This window comes from Stenella coeruleoalba (genome assembly GCF_951394435.1).
Source record: "Stenella coeruleoalba genome assembly, chromosome: 6".
Taxonomy (NCBI): Eukaryota; Metazoa; Chordata; class Mammalia; order Artiodactyla; family Delphinidae; genus Stenella; species Stenella coeruleoalba.
In genome coordinates, this window is record NC_137151.1 from 127496521 (window position 1) to 127516890 (window position 20370).

General features: G+C 52.4%; 1 protein-coding gene across 5 annotated transcripts in view; it reads right to left on the reverse strand.

The window, feature by feature from the left end:
• Window positions 1-20370, reverse strand: part of PASK (PAS domain containing serine/threonine kinase) — a 40825-nt gene that overhangs the window by 19328 nt on the left and 1127 nt on the right. The window contains exons 1-8 of one of the 5 annotated variants that reach the window (XM_079925229.1): window positions 20344-20354; window positions 9611-9867; window positions 7622-7854; window positions 6785-6955; window positions 5928-6068; window positions 5277-5411; window positions 3183-3443; window positions 1814-1964 (exon numbers count right to left, since the gene is read on the reverse strand). In XM_079925229.1, the coding sequence (XP_079781355.1) occupies window positions 1814-1964; window positions 3183-3443; window positions 5277-5411; window positions 5928-6068; window positions 6785-6955; window positions 7622-7854; window positions 9611-9833 (1315 nt within the window). In that variant the 5' untranslated portion in view covers window positions 9834-9867; window positions 20344-20354. Of the gene's footprint in view, window positions 1-1813; window positions 1965-3182; window positions 3444-5276; window positions 5412-5927; window positions 6069-6784; window positions 6956-7621; window positions 7855-9610; window positions 9868-19521; window positions 19658-19719; window positions 19923-20343; window positions 20355-20370 lie in introns of those variants that run through there. The other 4 variants (XM_079925231.1, XM_079925232.1, XM_079925228.1 and 1 more) reach the window with 4 other exon arrangements.

The following is a 20370-nucleotide window of genomic DNA, read 5'->3' on the forward strand; positions in this document are numbered from 1 at the left end:
CCGCACCTACCGACCCCGGAGTCGAACCTGCCCCTCATCTGTCGACAGCCCCCGAGGGCTCCGCTCTGACGCCGGGTAAAAACCAAAGGCCTGGCAGCCAGGCCCTGCTTCCCTCCTCAGGGCCTTGGGGCCTGGCCCTCTGGCCACCTACCTCACCACGCCCGGCGCTGCTGACTTTCCCAGAAGGCCGCCCCTGCCTCATTCCGGCTCACAGACCCCAAGACGGCACACCCTCCCCTGCTGTGCCCTTCCTTTGAGCGCTGGTCACCTCCTACGGCTTGTGTGCCACCTGCCTCCGCCTGCCTGCCTACGCCAGGGCCCGGGACATCACAGGTTACTGGGGTCAGAGGAGCGAGACTGTCCTTGCCACACAGCAGCCTGCGTCGGGGAGGCTCTTAGGAAGTTTAGTCCCGGCCCCTGGCTGACAGGCGCAGGCGGCTGGCACCATAGACAAGAGCGCGCGTCCCCACGCGCCCGGAAACACGCCCACGAGTGCGTCCTGGAGACGATGGCGGGGACAGAGCTTCTGTGACCCCACCCCCCATTTTCTACACACACACACACACACACCCCCACCCACCCACCAGGAAGAATTTGGAAATCTGGAAAAAGACGAAAGGGAATGCATCAGCGATACAGAAAAAAACTTGAAAAAAAGGAGTCTTTGCAGACACAAAAACCCGGATACAATGAAGGAAACCCCATGTTAAGAAAAGTGGTCACAGACTTCCCTGGCAGCACGGTGGTTAAGAATCTGCCTGCCAGTGCAGGTTCGATCTCTGGCCCAGGAAGATCCCACATGCCGTGGAGCCACTAAGCCCATGTGCCACAACTCCTGAGCCTGCGCTCTAGAGCCCGTGAGCCACAACTACTGAAGCCCGCACGCCTAGAGCCCGTGCTCCGCAACAAGAGAAGCCACCGCAACGAGAAGCCCGCGCACCACAACGAAGAGTAGCCCCCGCCCGCCGCAACTAGAGAAAGCCCACGCGCAGCAACGAAGACCCAACACAGTCAAAAATAAATACATAAATAGATAAAAGAAAAGTGGTCGAAGAGAGTCAGTAGCCTAACAAAGCATCTTTTAAAACCTGGACACCGTCTGACAATAAAGGTCCACGTCCCAGTTGGATGCCACGCAGCCGCGTCCCCCTCGGTGGCCACATGAAACCCACTCACACGTCTACTCAAACACCACGTCCTCCCACGGACGCGCCCGCATGTGAAAACACCCCACGGGTGCGGAGCTGGGACAGCCCCCGAGGCAGCGCCGGGGCAGCTCCTCTTTGAACCTGCTTGGGGAAGGCGGGCGCCCCGGAGGCTGCTGGTCCCCTGCTTCCCGGAGCTCCAAAGCCAGAGCAGGAGCCACGCGCCGCCCTCTCACACACGGCGCCTGCAACATCACGTGGTGGGGCTCGGGCCACTTGTTGGAATCATATTAAATGTTGAAAGTACTAGAAATAAACAAATCCCGCCAGGACTGTTTACTCAGGGATTCATCTGATATGCTGCATCAATCCGGTCCTCAGCCACTTACGTAAAGCTCTATCACTCACACAAGACCGCCAACTAGTGGCCGGTGTTGCGGACACGGGCATGCAGTGACTCACCTGGGGACCTCTCGCGCTAACACATCTGTGAGACCCGCACACAAGTGTCCCATCCCCTGGGAACACGGAAGGCCCACAAGAGACAGAGAGAAACATCAAACCCACACAATCAGGGTCCCCATGACGGCCGTCCCATCACCCATGGAGGCTAGGGGCGGGGACTGGGCGGCCACAGGTGCACCTGGGAGGAGGCAGCGAGCTCTCACCCTCGGCTGTGTGCTGGGCATCCCTAGTGGCCTCCCCAGGCCCACTGTGGCTGCCAGCGTCCAGGCAGTTGGCCACGTCTGGCAGCAGAAAGGAACTGTCACAGGCAAGGTCCATGTAGTGGTAGAAACCAGGAATCAGGAAAGTGATGTTCTAGAAAACAAAAGGACATTTCAGAACCTGGTGAGAATCCTCACTGACCCACTGAACCATCCCTCCGTCCCATCTGGGCAGAGAATGAAGACAACGCCAGCAAGTCTCTGGACAAGGCTAGGAAAGACCCTGGTCAAACTCCTTCTGGCAGACCCGAAGCCCTGGACGCTCAACATGGAAATCAAAACTTGCTTCCCTTTCTCTTCACACCCTAACGAGACTGCGTCCACACACTCCCTGGAAGGACCTGGCGCCCCCAATGTTCCTGTGGGGAGCCCTTGTCCAAGAGTTACTCTAACTGCGTTTTCATTAACTTCAATTGAACTCAGTTTGACTTAATTTAACTAAAATTTATTTTACTTGTTTCTTAGTATTTCTATTAAAGAACAGAAAGGGACCTGTTTTGGGAGCCTCAAAAGAAGTTAAAGCTCTGGCTGGCTGGATGGGGTGCAGGGTTGGCTCCAGAAAGAGTGACAAGAGGGGACGGCTGCCTGTGGGGAACAAGGTGCTCAGTGGAAGGCTGTGGGGAACGCCAGACCTGCACCCACGTCTAGGAGCCAGTGCAGCCAGGTGCAGGGCCTGTGGCCAGGGGCGGGGGTGTCATTCAGGTGTCAAGAGCAACACATCACACAGCAGCCTCTCCTTCCTGCATGAACCACTCCCCCGCAGTCGAGTGGGGGCCCGTGCCCTCCTCAGAAGCCCTGGAGGACTGCTGAGACCACCCAAGGAAAGCCACTCCGAGGAAGCCTGAGATGCTCGCCTGCCCTCTGAGCCCAGCCCAATCCAAGGAAGAAGCTTCTAGAAACACCTTCCTCCCACCCTGACTCACAACGGACCCCAGGATGGTCAGAGGAGGTGTGGACAAGCCCCGGCCCGTGGGTGTGGAGCGAATCCGCACAGCTGTGACACACCCTCATCCAATAACTCAGACCCGATCTTGCTTGGGACGGGCTTTGGGGTGAGAGAGCCCCTTCCCTCTCCTGGGGGGGCACATGGCACCCAAAGGCTTTGGGGGTAGCCCAGGCGGGGTCATCAAGTATTCCCTGTGGGGTCCAGATAAATGGGCGCAGGCGGGGGAACAGGGCCGTGAGCAGAGGCCTCCCTCTCCGCGCCCGAGTTCCCGCGGGGAGAGCTGGCGAGCTGGGCTCGAGGATGCAGAAGCACAGGCCTAGGACAGGCCAAGACCGGCTTCCCCAAGGCGGGGCGGGGGAGAAACACCTTGCCCAGGAGCTCATCCTTTCCATAACCAAACAGCATCAGAGCAAAGCTGTGGTTGATGCCGTAGATGGTCCCGTCCGGCAGGAGGGTGATGAGCCCACTGATGGTGGAAAACACCCAGATGGAGGCCGAGTAGCCCCAGTCAGGGGCCGCCTCGCCGTCTGCTGCCTCCTCGCTGCCGGGTTCAGAGTTCAGCTTTAAGCTCAGAGGGAAGGTGGTACCATCCTTGGCTCTTCCAGCAGACCTCTGAATCCTGAGATTCTGAAAGAAAGACACACCACCGAGCTAACCACAGCACCTCCTGTGGCCCGAGCCTTGAGCCTTTGCTGCTTTAGATGTACGTCCACCCACGCCCACTGGCGGATGCCCCCCAAACACCTAACTCTCCACACTGCTCTTCCTTCCACTATCTCCCCGCACCACCCCTCTCTGCCCCAGGGAACGCAGAGCCCTGACCGGGAGCTGCGGCCGGGCCGGGGGCCCTGAGCGCAGAGCACACAGGGTCCATCAAGCAAGGCGCCAGCCCTGCGGGAGCAACACCAGCAAGTTCCTCCCTGCTGTCCACCCTGGACCACTGGTGCCCCCCAGCACCCACCTCTGTAGGCGGCCTCAGCCCCTCAGCCCCGCCCTCTGTCCTCCAGCCTGGGGGGCAGTGGCTTCCCGTAGTTGCTGACCTCTGGGCGGCTTGCCCCCCCCCCACCCTCCGCCTCCTTAGCTCCTCTGTCACCCACGCAACCAAGTCCTCGCATCACGTTTCTCTGCTCAAATACTCGGGCGTATCCGGTCTCCCAAGCCAATCTGGATGGTGCAGCCTCTAACCAGAGGCTTTCTGGGTCAGCTCCCTTCCTGGTCCCAAGACGGCAAGCTGGCCCAGGCCTCATGTCTACCCCTCACTCCATACCGCCTGCCCCCTTCTCAGGGTCCACCCGCAAGACACAAGACCTGCAGAGGCCCAAGGCCTGAACGGGGGGGAGCTCCCACTGCATCAGCACAGCGCTCTGACCAGGGGCAGAACTCAAGACCCCAGGCTCCCCGTGGTAAGGGTGCAGGCCAGACCCCAGGCCCCAGGGAGCCCTGAGGAAAGAGGGGGCAGGGTGTCTGTCTCCACCTGCTGCTGGGGGTGTGAGGCGGCTCCAGCGTGGGGCTGCTGGGAGGGTGCTTGCCGTCCTGGCACACACCTCTTGTGGCCACGTGCCTGGGGTGGGCAGAGGTTTGCTTACGTTCAGTTAAGCGTAAGAGGCTGCCAAATAGTCCCCTAAAGTGGTCGAACCAACTGATGCTCCAGAGCTCTGGGGTCCAAGTGGTCCCACTGCTTTAGAACAGAGTAAAGGACATAAAGAGAATAAGGTACGGGGGAGAGGTTTCCAATTGAGCTGGAAAGCCTAAAAATAGCAAAGCACCACCTCAGAGGGCTCAGCTCTTAGCCTAAGGCCAGTGGGAGAGCCAGGGAGCGCCTACAGGTGTCCCGAAAGAATCTGCTATTTCTTGCAGCAGCACAGCCGACTTCAGCCCCAAATCGACCATCCGGCTGACCCTGCCGGTCGCTGGGATGTGACATCAGGTGAATTCCCAGCAACGTGATTGCTTGTGTGAGGGCTGCGTGCTAGCTGGTAAACGGAGCACCTGGAGCTGGGAGGACCCAGACGAAAAGAGAACCTTCAGCCTCAAAGCTCCACTGCCCCCAGAGCTGCCGACTGACCTGCCTCCGTCTGACCAGCAGACCTGCCTCCGTCTGACCTGCAGTCCTGCCTTGGGGGGGAGACCTGCCACCTGCCAATTCCCCCTGCTCCTCTCAGCCCCCAGACCTGTCAATAAAGAGACCCCAGCAGGAGCTCCAGGGAGAGGGCCGAGGGGGCAGTCAGTCAGGGAGCCACGGAGGCTCTGAGCCTACGTCAAGACTGCAGAGCCCAGACACCTCTAAATGGAATCCGTCCCGTCATGTCCATGCACGGGCCACTCCTACTCTCAGGAAGCCCGGCCTCCATCTGCAGGCCAGGGGTTTGGGTCTAAGAACTTGATGCTCATCAGATAGAGACTCCAGCGGCCACAGGGCCCCAGCCACGGCCAGGCAGTGCAGGCGGTCGGGGGTCCTACCTTGGGGATGTGCTCGCCGGGCGGAGGGAGCTGCACAGAAGGGATAAGGTCTGTGATGCGCTGCCCGACCACTTCCTCCACAGACGTGAATCCATGCAGGTGGGCAAAGAGACCGTCACAGGACGTCACGGTTCCCTTGGAGGAAAAGCCAGCATTTTAAACCTTGTAATCAAAGTTTCTTGCGCGTCAGCTTTAAACCTCACCGAACTTCTGTGTCTTCAAGTTGAAGGCAAGGCTATCGGTGCTACCTCTCCCCCACAACCCGACCCCCACAAAGCGCAGCGGCACAAAGAACGCCGTCTTCCTCCTTCTGCCGGGCGGACCGAAACACGCATCTCTCCAGGCACCCGCAGAAGCCCATACCGCAACCACACCCACGCTTGCCTCTGAGGGCCGTCTGCACCTCAGCCACCACTCGGACAGATGTACGTGTTATCGCTTTATTGAAGTGTTGAAACAATCCTGTGCGTGTCAGGATTATATCCCAATTTTACAGGTGAGGGAACGGGGCCACAGGGAGACTGGGTTCCCTGCCCAAGTGCACACAGGTTGTCAGGGGGCTGCCGGGGGCCAACCCCCCAGAACCCCATGCCCTCTTTCTGCCCGAAGGCCCCGGTGGGGAGGCGACACGCAGCTGAGAAACAGACTCACGTTGCTCTGGAAAGCCACCCAGGCCGAGACCCTCTCCACGGGCTCCAGCACGACCACGCAGCAGAGGCCGTGCTCCTGCTTCACCTTCCGCATCCACACGGAGACCGGGATCTGCTCCCCACTGCGGCTCATGATGTCCACCTGGGGGCAGAGGGGCTCAGACCCGGCCAGAACCTGGCACGTGGGCGTTCCTGGCCGCTGCTCACCTGCCTCACGTTTCGGAAATAAACTAAAGTACAAACAAGGCTTCTGACACCTAACCTTACAGTCTCTGAGTGAATGAATGATCTATCGAAGAGTAGGTTTTTTCCATCCTCAGCCTCATGGTAACAAAGCAGGGGAAAGAGCGGTGTCTGTAACTTCTTAGAGAACAGACACCAATACATGCTGAACGTCTGAATTTTCTTCTAGGTAGTCGTCTCGTGGACGGGTAATTTTCTGGATGTAGTTGGTCCTATCTAACTCGTTTTGGTGCCTGAGGCTCAGGGCTCAGCATCTAACATGCAGGTCAGCCCATCAACGTCCAGCTTGGACACACACAGGAAGGCTCAAAGCTCCAGGGAAACCCTGCAGCCGTGCCAGCCCCTCCAAGACCACCAAACAAGCAGGGCGTGGAGATGTGGATGGGAGACAACAGAACTGTGGGACTCCTCGGGAACCTGGTGTGGGCCCTGCAGGCTTGCAAGGCGGTCAAGGCTCCTCCCGACGCAGGAGTACCGGGGATGCGCCAGGCCAGCAGCAGTACCGTCTCTGTTCCCACACGGCCTCCCCCCGCCGCCCCAGGTGCTCCCCATGCCAAGGTTGAGGGCAGGACGGCGCCGGCAGTGACCATCGGCAGTCGAGAGGCCCACACTCACCACCGTGCCAAACACGACAGCAGCGTGGCCGTCGGCCTCCACGTGCTCCTCACTGAGGGCCCGCGCCACGTTGGAATCCGGCTTCAGGAAGAACTGTGTGAGCTTCTGGCCAATCAGGTCGTGGCTGCTGTACCCCAGGAGCCGGCAGGCTCTGTCGCTGGCCACCAGGATCTGAGGTCGCAGAGAGGAGGGCACCCGCGTCAGCAGCAGCTCCTCTGGCTCCCGGACAGCCGAGGGGAAGGCAGCGAGGAGGTGGTGCGGGGACAGCCCAGTGACCTGTCCTTCCCGCCACGTCCCGCGGCCGTCGAGCTCCCAGCAGAGCCGCCCCAGATCATCCGGCGTCTCAACCGCGTGGAAACAAGAATGACCACCAGCCAGTGCAGCAACGGCACTGAGACTGAAACCACCCACCCTTCACCCGCCGAGATGCACACACCACGTCGTGAAGACCAGGCGGGAGAGACGGGGATGCACGCCCCACGGCCTGCCCGCCTGACAGTCTCAGCTCTTTGCACACAAACGTGCATGATGCAAATGCATTTAATTCAAACACTGAATATCCAGGCCTATGTTAGTTGAGCCAGTGCTTGAGCAAAAGCATGAATAGGTAACGCGCTGCGTCCCTTTCCTTGAATCTCTGCCTTGATGAGAGGATTCAATGTTTCGACTGGTTAACACGGAGGTAGGTTTCCAAAGTCCTCTCTCTTTTGCTACTATGTAGGTAGAACCAGCCCCTTTTCTCATGGCACCCGAAACACTCAAGTGCCTCTGTTTGAGGTTATAGGTTGAAGGCACAGACCCCAAACTCACGGCTGGGTCGCAAACCGAAGCACATACCTCTGTGGTCTTGGCGTCCACGGTGAACACGGCCTTGCTGGGGTTGCACACAGGGGCCGGGAGCGGAGGTGTGGACCACCCTGAGGACAAGCCCTGCAGCAGGGAGCAACAGGACGTGCTGCCCAGGGACCCTGCCAGGTCCGCCTGCGCAGGCGCAGCCAGCCAGTGCGCTTTGCTTGTGCAAATATTTTGGGCAGCCAATGACGACAGACAGTAGGAGCTCCATCTGTCTTCTGGAAAGCAAAGGAAGGGACACTTTAAACCTTGCGTGGCTGCAACACACAAAACACACAGTCCCCACCTCTAGCTCCTGCAAAAGGGTCCAAGGATGAAATTGACCTGCAGGGTTGTGCATCTGAACGTTCCCCAGGGGCCACCTAGACAACCACCACACAGAAGCACAAAGGACCTAAACGCTGTGCAAACAACCCTCTGAAGTCCCTTCCCACCCGCCCCTCCCAGGGGCATGCTCCCGTGTCCATCGGTCCAAGACCCACAGTCCCTCCGGCTGCTACCCCTCACCCGTCCCTGTGGAGTCTCCCAGACCCCAGAGCTCCCTGCTGTCTCACCACCTGCGCTGGGTCTCCCTCCTCCTTCACCCACAGGCTCACTCCCCACCGCGGCTCCAGAAAGTCAGTTCTCGGCAACATCGCCAGCGGCTCCCAAGTCCCAGCGGTCAACTCCCAGGCCTCGCCCCCCCCACCCCACGCCTCAGCAGTGCTGGGCCGGGAGGGCCGCTCCCCTCCTCCCAAACTGCCTGCCCTCAGCAGGGCACCCTCTGCCCTCCACCTTCTCACCTCTCAACACTGCAGGACCCCAGGCTCAGCCTCAGAACCTCCAACCATCCCTGGTGGCTTTATACACACTTCACACAGACGTGTGCTGATGGCCCCTGGGCTCCAGGTGCCGGCTCCCCCCTTTCCCAGCTCAGTGAATGTCAACTCCATCCTTCCAGCAGCTCAGAAAGCAAACAAGCGAACAGGACTCTTCCCTGCTCTCCACTCTGGGCCCTCAGAGGGGACGCCTGGCTTTCCCAGTCAGCGGGCCCACCCTGACCATCCTTTGAGGCTAGAAACCACATGGTCACCTGCCCGGGGCCTCCTCTTCCCAGGCAGCCAGTGCCAAGCTCAATCCAACCACCCTCGGGCCTCAGGACAAGCACTGAGGCGCCAGCTCTGCCTCTTCCTCCCACCCCTCGCCGGCCAGAGCCCCCGGCTGGAGCCCTCACTCCCGGGGCACCTGCCCGCCTCACAGACCAGCGAGGCCACCGCCACAGCATCTGTCTCCTGAGCACAGCTGGCCCCTCCAGATCCTCCTACCCTCTCCCGGAGACCAGACCCGCCCCCGCTTCCCCTGCAGCCCTTTCCCCCAGCTCCAGCCACCTCCCCGTCATCCTAACAGGCTTCCCTGCGGTCCGGGCCTCCCACCCCCAACAAGCACCTGCCGGTGCCCAGGTACGCCCTCCGACGATAAGCCACCAAGGCGGAGCAGCGCCTTCCTCCTGGCTGGGTCTGGGCCCCGCAGGCACCAGCTGATGCAGAGAAATAAGGAAGGGGGGGCAGTGGCACCTCCCACTTCTCGGCCAACCCCGGGCACTGCTGCCCGCAAGCCCGTCTAACCCGTTAGCCTGCATCCTGCATCCGGGAGGAAAGCAGGAGCCTGGGCGCGGTCAGCCAGCATGCGCCGAACCCAGTGAATAAAACTGAGTTCTGGCTCGCGCAGCCCACCCGGCCCAGCCCGGCTGTCTCACACACCCCGGAGCGAGAAACCCCGACCCTGGACCGCAGGCCAATTCCAACCGCCGCCTGAAAAGGAGTTTCCTGCACAAGAATCACAGCAGAACAAACGTGGCAGGAGAGGGTCCTGCCGGCATTGCCTGAAACGAAGGCCTTTTCTCTGCAGGAGAAAAGGCTCCCTGAGTGGAGCCAAGCGTGGCCCCCACCTTCACACGCAAGGCGGACGCCCCTGGCGATAAGAAGGGCTGCTTACCGGACAGTGCCATCCTGCTCTGGCAGAGCTTCGACAGTCCGTTCCTTCTGCTCGGCTGTCTGTGGGCCAAGGACCAGGACTTGCTGGGCTCGGAGGCGGTCTGCACAGCAGGGCTCTCTGGCGGCACTGCCAGGGAGAGGCTCCCGCCCTGGCCCCGGCGGTCCTCTTCTGAGGCCATGGAGCCGCTGTCCTCCACCGGGAGCTGGTGGGCCAGCGGGACCATCGTCCACCGGAAAATGAAGTGAACGGATCAGCGTCTGCAAGGCAAGAACAAAGGCAGTTTAGCCAACTAATTCTTCACAAGGCTGAGCTCAGCTCAGCCCCAAAAGACTCACAGGCGCCCAAGAGCCATCCTGGGTCAGAGCCTACGAAGCAAGGATAGTCGGACGGAGAGAAGTGCATAGGAAGGGATGAGAAAGAGAGAAGGAGAGGGGGGAAAATCAGAACAGAGCGGGAAGGAGCCGTGAAGGACACTTTCCACTACAGTACAGATCCACCTCCAGGAAGCCCAGGCCAGGGGCCTTGATGAAGGAGGAGGCCAGGGCCAGGGTGACGTGCCCCTAGAGCCTACACCCCACTTCTGGATCACCTTCTGGGCATGCGGAACCCAGAGCTCCCGGCCAGAGGGCCTGGAGCCCACTCTCCAGACCTGCACCGGCCTCTTCCCCTCATCAGTCCCCCCATATTACAGCACCCACCGACCCAAGGACAGGCCGAGGAGCAGCCCTGCTCCAACGATAAGAAGGCAGAGGGAGACCAAGCTTCGACAGCAGGCCTCCCAACACAGGATGGACCTGGCAGCTGTCCCTTCCCATGCCACCACATTACAGCAAAGAACTCTAAGGAAGCCCAACCCACGCATCCCACCCTGGCTGCAAAGTCATCATAAAGATTCATCAGGGTAGGAGGGCAGTGCCTTTCACAGTGAACAGTCTGTGGGCTGATTTATCATTTTGCATACAGTGATAGCAATGCGGGGTCTCTGGTACGCTCATGCCCCAGGTCCCTCAGATGTTAACATTAGGGCCTGGCAATGCCCACCTAGGCTGCGCGCTGACCTCGGTGGTATGGGGGGCCCCCTAGGCAGAGGGAAAACTGGAGGTCCCACTAAGACCTGTGTGGAAGGATCATGACATCAAAACACGCCACAGAGCTACATAAACAAAGGTCATTGCAGGTAGAGGAACAAAAATAGCCAATAGAACATAGTCAATCTCAGAAACAGAGCGAAGGGACACTGGCACACAGTGAAGAGCAGTAGGGCACCGCCAGCATGTTCCCCGGCTCGGCGAGGCCCTGGACAGCACCTGACCTTCCAGTTCCAGTTTCCTCATGTGTCAGGTGTGATTGACAGTAATCCACACCCCATAATACTCGTGTGAGGATTCAGAGACCTAAGTTGGGGCTGGCATACTGTAAGTGCTTAATAACTGTGATCTGCTAGTTCTCAATGGAATTAGAATAATTAGTTTGGGGCAAAAGTGCATCCCTATGACTTTCCATGTGCAAAAATTAGTTCCAGATGAATTAAAGAACAAAAGTTCTAGGAAAAAAATAAGACTAAGAATATAGTGGACTGGATAACTCTTTGTGGCCCTTGCATTTTAGAACAACTAGGTCTCACCACGAATATGGTGGCCATGGCATCTGTGAGCTACCTGAAAGTAGGAGAAACTTCCAAAAGGTAAAAACAATACACATGAGCTGAAACCAGAACTGGGAGAGTGAGTCACCTCAAGAGACAAGAGAGTTACCCTTAGACTCCTAAAAGAAGCCAGGGACCCTTGAAGAGGGGCAGTGTGGCCCTAATTCAGTAGCACCCCCAAGATCCTGGCAAAAGCAATCCTCTCAGAAACAAAGCATCCTAAATAGAGGCCTGAGATTTTCCAAAGATTAAGATTAACCAAATATGCTCTCTTTCAATTAAACAGATAAGAAAACAAAATACCATGAGTGAAAGTCTGCAGAAAAATCAAACAACAAAGTCATTTACACAAGAAGACTAAATGGTAGAAATAACTGCAAATGTGTTTAAAACTATAAAAGATGGAGTCTTTGCTCACAAAAGTGAGCAAACAAGAGTTTCTCAAAATAACTAGGAAGATATTGAAAGAATCAAACCAGCTTTTCAGAAATTAATTTTTTTTTTTTTTTTTTTTTTTTTTTTGCGGTACGCGGGCCTCTCACTGGTGTGGCCTCTCCCGTCGCGGAGCACAGGCTCCGGATGCACAGGCCCAGCGGCCATGGCTCACGGGCCCAGCCGCTCCGCGGCATGTGGGATCTTCCCGGACCGGGGCAGGAACCCGTGTCCCCTGCATCGGCAGGCGGACTCCCAACCACTGCGCCACCAGGGAAGCCCGGAAATTAATTTTTTTTTAAACCAGTAGAGCTTAAGTTCAGTAGAACTGGAAGGTTGTAGGAAACAGAGATTTTGCTCTTAAAGGTTGTGCACAGACTCTCCCACACTCTGAAATCCAGCACAGAGGCCGTGGTTTCAAAGGAGCCTGGGTCAACCCACTTGTTGATCTTAGAGAGCCTCCTGGAAAGGCAGGGGCAGCTGCGGCTCACCCTGGGGACTGGGACACTGGCTGCAGCCATTTCTGTGATTGTGTTCCACAGTGCTGACACCAGGGCTGGTGGGTACAATTTTGGAATCCTCCCTCTAGCCTAGTAGCACCAGGTGCTCTGTCCATCCCACCAGCGTGCCCACAGCCACTTCACGTGGCTGGGCCTCACAAGCAGCTGGGCTGGGGCCCAGTTCCACACAGCAGCACACCCACAGCAGCGGGCCCCACCACAAAAGAAGGGTGCACGCAGCCCACATAGGGAGCACCCCTGAAGCATCTGGCTCTGGTGGCCAGAGGGGAGTGTGCTGCTGAGTCCCACAGGACACCTCTCACATAAGGCCACTTCTCCAAGGCTGGGAGACATAACCAACCTACCTAAAACAAAGAAATGAAGATTAGCAAAATCAAGAGACAGAGGAATATATTCCAAATGAAAAACCTCAGAGAAAGGACTAAATGGATATGAGTAATCCACCTGATAAAAGACTCCAAGGTAATGATCATAAAGATGCCCACAGGATTCAGGAGGAGAACGGATGAGCACAGTGAGAAGTTCAACAAAGAGTTAGAAAATATACAGAAGAACCAATCAGAACTAAAGAATACAATAAATGAAAAAATACACTAGAAGGAATCAACAGTAGATTAGATGACAGAGGAACAGATCAGCGATCTGGAAGACAGAGTAGTAGAAATCACCCGAGCTGAACAGAAAAAATAAAAAAGAATTAATAAAAATGAGAATAGTTTCAGGGACCTCTGGAACAACTACAAGCATACTAACATTCAAATTAGAGGGGTTCCAGAAAGAGAAGGGAGAGAGAAAGGGCAGAGAACTTATTTGAAAAAATAATAGCAGAAAAATTCTTCAACCTGGGGAAGGAAACAGACATCCAGGTCCAGGAAGCATAGAAAGCCCCAAAAAAGATGAACACAAAGAGGTACACACTGTAATTAAAAGACACACTGTAATTAAAATGTCAAAAGTTAAAGATAAATAGAAAATCTTAAAAGCAGCAAGAGAAAAACCATTGGTTACATACAAAGGAATTCCCAGAAGACCATCAGGTGACTTTTCAGCAGAAATTCTGCAGGCCAGAAGGGAGCAGCACCATATATTCAAAGTGATGAAAGGAAAAAACCTACAACCGAGAATACTCTACTTGGCAAGGCTAACATTCAGATTTGAAGGAGAGATAAGGCGTTTTACAGACAAGCAAAAGCTAAGCAAGTTCAGCACCACTAAACCAGCCTTACAGAAATGTTACAGGGACTTCCCTAAACAGAAGAGAAAAGGCCACAACTAGACATTTTTAAACTGTGAAAGAAAAAAAATCCCAGTGGTAAAGGCAGTGGATCAACCACTTAGAAAGCTGGTAGAAAGGTTGAAAGACAGAAGTAGTAAAATCACCTACACCTATAATAAGTAGTTAAGGGACACACAAAATACAAGATGCGAAATACGACATCAGTAATGTAAAATGTGGCACGGGGAGGGAATAAAATGGAGGGCTTTTAGAATGCACTTGAACTTAAGCAACTATCAACTTAACATAATCACATATACATATAGGTTGTTATATATGAATCTCATGATGATCACAAACAAAAAACCCTATAATACATAAACAAAAAGAAAGAAATTGAAACATAACACTAAAGATAGTCACAAAAATCACAAGGTAAGAGAGCAAGAGAAGAGGAAAGAAACAGAGAAGCACTACAAAAACAATCAGAAAACAATTAACAAAATGGCAATAAGTACATACCTATGAATAATTATTTTAAATGTAAATGGACCAAATGCTCCAATCAAAAAACATAAAGTGGCTGAATGAATGAAAAAACAAGATCCATATATATGCTGCCTACAAGAGACTCACTCCAGATCTAAAGACACTCACAGACAGAAGTGAAGGAGCAAGAAAAAGGTATTTCATGCAAATGGAAATTTAAAAAAGCTAGGGTAGAAATACTTATATCAGATAAGATAAACTTTAAAACAAAGACTGTAACAAGAGGCAAAGAAGGGCATTACAAAATGATAAAGTGACTCAATCCAACAGGAAGATATAACACTTGTAAATATATATATACCCAATCTAGGAGTACCTAAATACATAAAGCAAATATTAACAGACATAAAGGGAGATAAATAGGCGGTAACATAATAACAGCAGAGGACTTTAACACCCCCAGTCACATCAATGGACAGATCATCCAGACAGAAAATCAATAAGGAAACACTGGCCTTAAATGACACATTAGATCAGACTGACTTAATAGACATATGGAGAACACTTCATCCAAAAACAGCACAATACGCATTCTTTTCAAGTGCACATGGAACATTCTCCAGGATAGATCACATGAAAGGCCACAAACACACCTCAGTAAATTTAAGAAGACTGAAATCATATCAAGCATCTTTTCTGACCACAACATCATGAAATGAAAAATGAATTACAAGAAAAAAAATGGAAAAACACAAACATGTGGAGGCTAAGCAGCCTACTTAACAACCAATGGATCAATAAAGGAATCAAAGAGGAAATGAAAGAAGAAAAAAAAAACCTCAAGACAAATGAAAACAGAAACACAATGAGCCAAAAATCTATGGGACACAGCAAAAGCAGTTCCAAGAGGGAAGATTATAGTAATTCACGTTTACCTCAACAAACAAGAAAAATCTTAAATAAACAATCTAACATTACACCTAAAGGAAACAGAATAAGAAGAACAAAGCCCAAAGTTAGTAGAAGGAAAGAAATAATAAAGATCAAAGTGGAAACAGAGATAAAAAATTAACAAGATCAATGAAACTAAGAGCTGGTTCTTTCAAAAGATTAAACAAAACTTATAAACCTTTAGCCAGATTCATCAAGGAAAAAAAAAAAGAGAGGGTACAGATAAATAAACTCAGAAATGAAACAGGAGTTACAACTGACACCACAGAAATACAAAGGACCATAAGAGATTACTATAAAAAATTATACACCAACAAATTGGACAATCTAGAAGAAAGGGATAAATTCCTAGAAACATACAATGTTCCAAGTGACTGAATCAGGAAGAAATAGAAATCTGTACAGACTGATTACTGGTAGTGAAACTGCATCAGTAATCAGAACACTCCCAACAAACAAAACACCAGGACCAGATGGCTTCACAGGTGAATTCTACCAAGAAGAGTCAATACCTATCTTCTTCAAACTATTCCAAAAAATTGAAAAGCAAGAATCACTCCCAAATTCATTCTACAAGGCCAGCATTACCCTGATACCAAAACCAGACAAAGACACTACAAAAACAACCACAGGCCAATATCCCTGACAAACACAGATGCAAAAATCCTCAACAAAATACCAGCAAACTGAATTCAACAATACATTGAAAGGATCATACACCATGAGCAGGTGAGATTTATCCCAGAGATGCAAGGGTAGTTCAGTATCTGCAGATCAATCAACATGATACACCACATTAACAAGACAAAAGATTAAAATCCTACAATCATCTTAATAGATGCAGAAAAAACATTTGACAAAATCCAATTTCCATTTATGACAAAAAATTTTAACAAAGTGGGTATACTGGGAATATACCTCAACATAATAAAGGTCATATATGACAAAACCACACCTAATGTCATATTTAATGGTGAAAAGTTGAAAGTTTTTCGTCTAAGATTGGGAAGAAGACAAGGATGCCTACTCTCATCACTTTTATTCAACATAGTATTAGAAGTCCAAGCCTAAGCAATCAGACAAGAAAAATAAACAAAAGGTATTCAAACTGGAATGGAAGAATTAAAATTGTCACTATTTGCAGATGACATGACACTATATATTAAAAACCTTAAAGATCCCACCAAAAAACCATTAAAACTAACAAGTGAATTCAGTAAGTTTACAGGATACAAAATTATATAGACATACATATATATATACACACATATGATCGAATATTACTCCGTCAAAAAAAGAATGATATCTTGCCATTTGCAACAACATGGAAGGATCTAGATGTTATTATGCTAAGCAAAATAAGTCAGAGAAAGACAAATACCAGATGATTTCACTTATATGTGGCTCTAAAAAAACAAAACAGAAAGACTCATAAGTACAGAGAAAAAACCTGGTGGCGGCCAGAAGGGAGGTAGCTGGGGGGATTAGTGAAATAGGTGAGGGAGATTAAGAGGTACAAACTCCCAGTTATACCATTAGTAAGTCACAGGGATGTAATGTAGGGAATATAGTCAACAGTATTGTAATAATTTTGTATGATGACAGATGGTTACTAAACTTATTGTGGAGATCATTTCCTAAAGTATATAATTGTCAAACCACTATGTTGTACACCTGAAACCAATACTGTATGCCAACTATATTTCAATTTTAAAAAAGGAAAAGAAAAAGAAAAATGGGCAATAGATAGAAACAAGAATTTCACAAGAGAAAATCCTATAAACCTATGATAAGAAGCTTAACTTTACTGGCATAATCATGACAATTTTACACCTACTAAATCAGCAAAAATTAAGACCTAAAAATTCTAATACCAAATGTTGATAAAGATGTGGATCAATGGGAAGGCTAACAAATTAATATAATCTCTTTAGAAAACAATTTAAGTCAAACATTCTCCTCTGACAGTACTTTCCACTCCTAGATTTATATTCTATAGATATTCTTACACATAGGTAGCAAGTCACACTCAAGAACGTTCAGGGCTGTATGGTTCATAACGGCAAAAGAAAAAAGAAAAGAAAAAACCTAAACATTTAGCAATTAGAAAATAGATTTAAAATCCTGGTATATTCATGCTATGAATTATAGCAATGAAAACAAATTCTATACACACAAGGATAAATGTTAGCAATATAAGTGGAAAAAACCAAGTTATGAAAGACTATCGGCAATAGGATTCCCTTTCTATCATACCCCCCTCATCTAAGTATATTGTTTAGGGGTACACAGTTACGTGACAAACCCAAACTTCAGGCAGGAGATGTCCTATGAGGGTCCAGCAGCGAGCTGCAATGAGGGAGGGCACAATGGCACAGGGTCTCCCAGTTCCTAATTTGGGTGGTGAGTTTAAACACGTTCATTTTACTGTTTTGATTTGTGACTCATATTGCAAATGAATCAACTAGTATATACTGGAAAATTGAGATGTTTTACATGTACACGTTTATATCCCGCACGGGACCCTAAAATGCAATAGCTGGCTATGAACCAAATGGTGAGTAGGAAGCAAGAAAGAAGCGAAATAATAAACTTATTAGAATGTGTTGCTCTCCTTCAAGTTGCAACATTTAAATGTCACAGGTTGATATTCCCTTCTTTAAGCATCTCAATGCACTAATTATTCTGCAATAACTAACAACAACATGATCATATTTCAGTTTTCCACTTCTATAACCAGCCTATAGACAAAGCCCAGAAGACTTGATTACGACTTCAGACTACACAGTAAGTGCTATAAAACTTTACTTTGTAAAAGAAAGTAATAAAACTCTTCAGAATACATTGTAAATATTACAAAAGTTTACTTTGTATAATAAAACTGACAAGAAACAGGGAGAGGAAGGAAGGAAATGCGGAGAAAGGAGGAGGGAACAAAATGTTTTGTCCTTCCTGGGGGGAAGTAAATAGTGTCTAAAGTTGATAAATTAAGAAATGGACACAGAAAAGACAATCCGTTTTCCCTTGGTGCCTCCTGTGCTGCTCGCAGTCTGCCGAGCTAGTTCAGCATTGCACAGCACATTCAGGCCACAGCCCCAGGCTGGCCCCTGACAGCACAGACCCTAGCTTCACACAGCCTCACATCTCTTCCTTTTTTACAAGTTCAGTTTTGACTCAGGCCTAATCCAGGACTAGGTTTTTAGAACAGGTGTTGTTTTTTTGCTGTGTGTGTGTGTTTTCTTTTTTGGGGGGGGGGTATTATTTTGTTTTGTTTTGTAGCCACTCTGAGCAGAAGATGTGGGAAGCTGGACCCAGAGAGCAGCTGATGGTGCTTCAGAGCAATCCTACTCCCGTTGCTAGTTTTGATTCCAGAAGGTGTTTAAGTGACACTCCCCACCCCCCACTAAACAGAAGGAGAGGTTTGCAGGGAGCTTCTGGAATAGTACTCCTTGCTCTTATGGGTGAACTTCTGGAGGCCACCGACTTTCTCCCACTAGAACAAACGCTAGGAAGCAAATAGCTCCAAATGCTCCCACCACTGCTATACAACCGAGAGCAGAACCAGCCTCAGGATGAAGCTAACACGGTGGTGAGCAGAGCTGAAAATGGCAAGATGTCATTTCGAACGACTGGATGAACCTACCATAAAACATGCCTTTCTCTGGACTTTAGGCTTGGGGGCCAATAACTTCACTCACCGTCAGACCCATTTTGAGACTATCTCTCTGTTTCTTGCATCAAGGAATCCTACAGAGTATCCAGGATGATGGCTGCTGTGAGGGAGGGTGTAAGCAAAGGGCACCTCTCAGACCTGAAAGGTCCTCAAAGGCATCCTGGAGGAGGCACCAGCAGGGCTGAGCCCAGCAAGGTAGAGTAAAGAAGCCTCCCAGGCAGAACCACAGTAAGTGAAAGATTCCCACAGAGCCCTTGGGGAGGAGTTCAGCGCACAGGAGTCGGTGGGGATGGGCCTGGAGAAGCTGGTTGGGATTCCCAGGGCCTCCTATGCCGGCGCAAGCAGTATGGATCTTATCTAGAGGTCTATGCTTGTAAGTCACCTGACCAGTGGGGGAGGAGGGGGGAGTTACAGTCATCCAGGCAAAAAAATTATAAGGTCTTAACTTAAAGCAACACCAGAAAGACGGAGAGGGAAAGCCACAAGAGAAATTAGACATAGAATTGATATAGGATTACTGGGCGAGACGTGGAAGGTAAGGGAATAAAAGTCATCAAGACCGCATCCCAAGGCCTCGGCCCTTGTCTAGGAAAAGAAACACTGGTGAGGAAGTTAAAGATAAAGCCCAGGTGTGTAGTGGGGACGTCAGGAAGCATGGACACGGCGCTACAGCCCATGGCTCGCCCCACAAACGTCTACTGAGAAGCTCCTACGTGCCGGGCACCGTGAGCGGGCACCGTGAGCCGAGAGCGAGACGCGGTCTGCCTCCTCCTGGCCCCCTTCCAGTAGGGGGACAAGGCACACACAGTCGCTCTAGGGTCGAGGACGGAGCGCCAGGTGGGGCCAGGCCGAGCCCAAGACCCCGAGGCGCGCAGAGAGAAGGGCGCGGGCGCGGCCGGCGGCAAACGGCCGCAGGGCGGCAAGCGGACGGGCACGCGGGCGGCGCGGGGTCGCGGGCCGGCTCCCCCTGTGCGGGTAGCTCACCTGAGGCCGCAGAGAGTCACGCGCCGACCTCCCAACACCCGCCGGGAGGGAGCCCATCCGCGCCTCTAGCCCCACCGACCAATGGCAGAGCGACCGATGCCGACTGACAGTACTCACGGGCCAACCGCTAGCGCCTGTGGGCGGGGACGCAGCGAGCCCGGGAGGACACGCCCGCGCTAACGGTTGCTAGGGACGCACCGGAGTCTGTCTAAGGCGCCTCGGAGGAGCCAAAAGAGACAGGGCCTCCACCAGCACGGACCGCGGACGCCTTTTCCTCTGGTCTAAGGAAGGGTGAGCAGCGCGGAGCTCGCCCCTCGGAGACCTCGACCTGAAGGCGGGGAGCGCAGGGCTGCTCCCTCACGGCCCACGATGCCCGCGGAGCCGGGGGCCAACGTGGGCTGCGGCGCCCTCAGTGGCCGGGTCGGCGTCCCGGGCCCCGAGCGGCTCTCCCGGCACTTCGGGCGGACCCGGTAGCGGACAGGCCCCGGGCCCGAAACGAGCGCGGGCGCCCTGCGCTAAGCGTTGACTGAAAGTGGCCCCTTCACACGGGCTCAGTCCGCGCGGCGACGCCGGAACAATGTCGGCACATTGTGCAGACGCAGACGCTGAGGCCCGGAGGGGCCGGGGATGCGCTCGATTGGCCCGCACTTTGCAGCCCCACGCAGGGACCCGCCCCGCCGTGTCTGGCTACCAGCCCACGAGCCCAGAGCGGCTCCCAGACTCCTCTCCGCTCTCCTGCAGGCTCGGCTCCGTGCGTGCGGCCCCGACTATCCCTGCCCTCAACCCGCTCCTCGCCTTCAAAGCCTCCCGAGCGCTAATTACCTGTCCGCCGGGTGGTGTGGCTGGCGG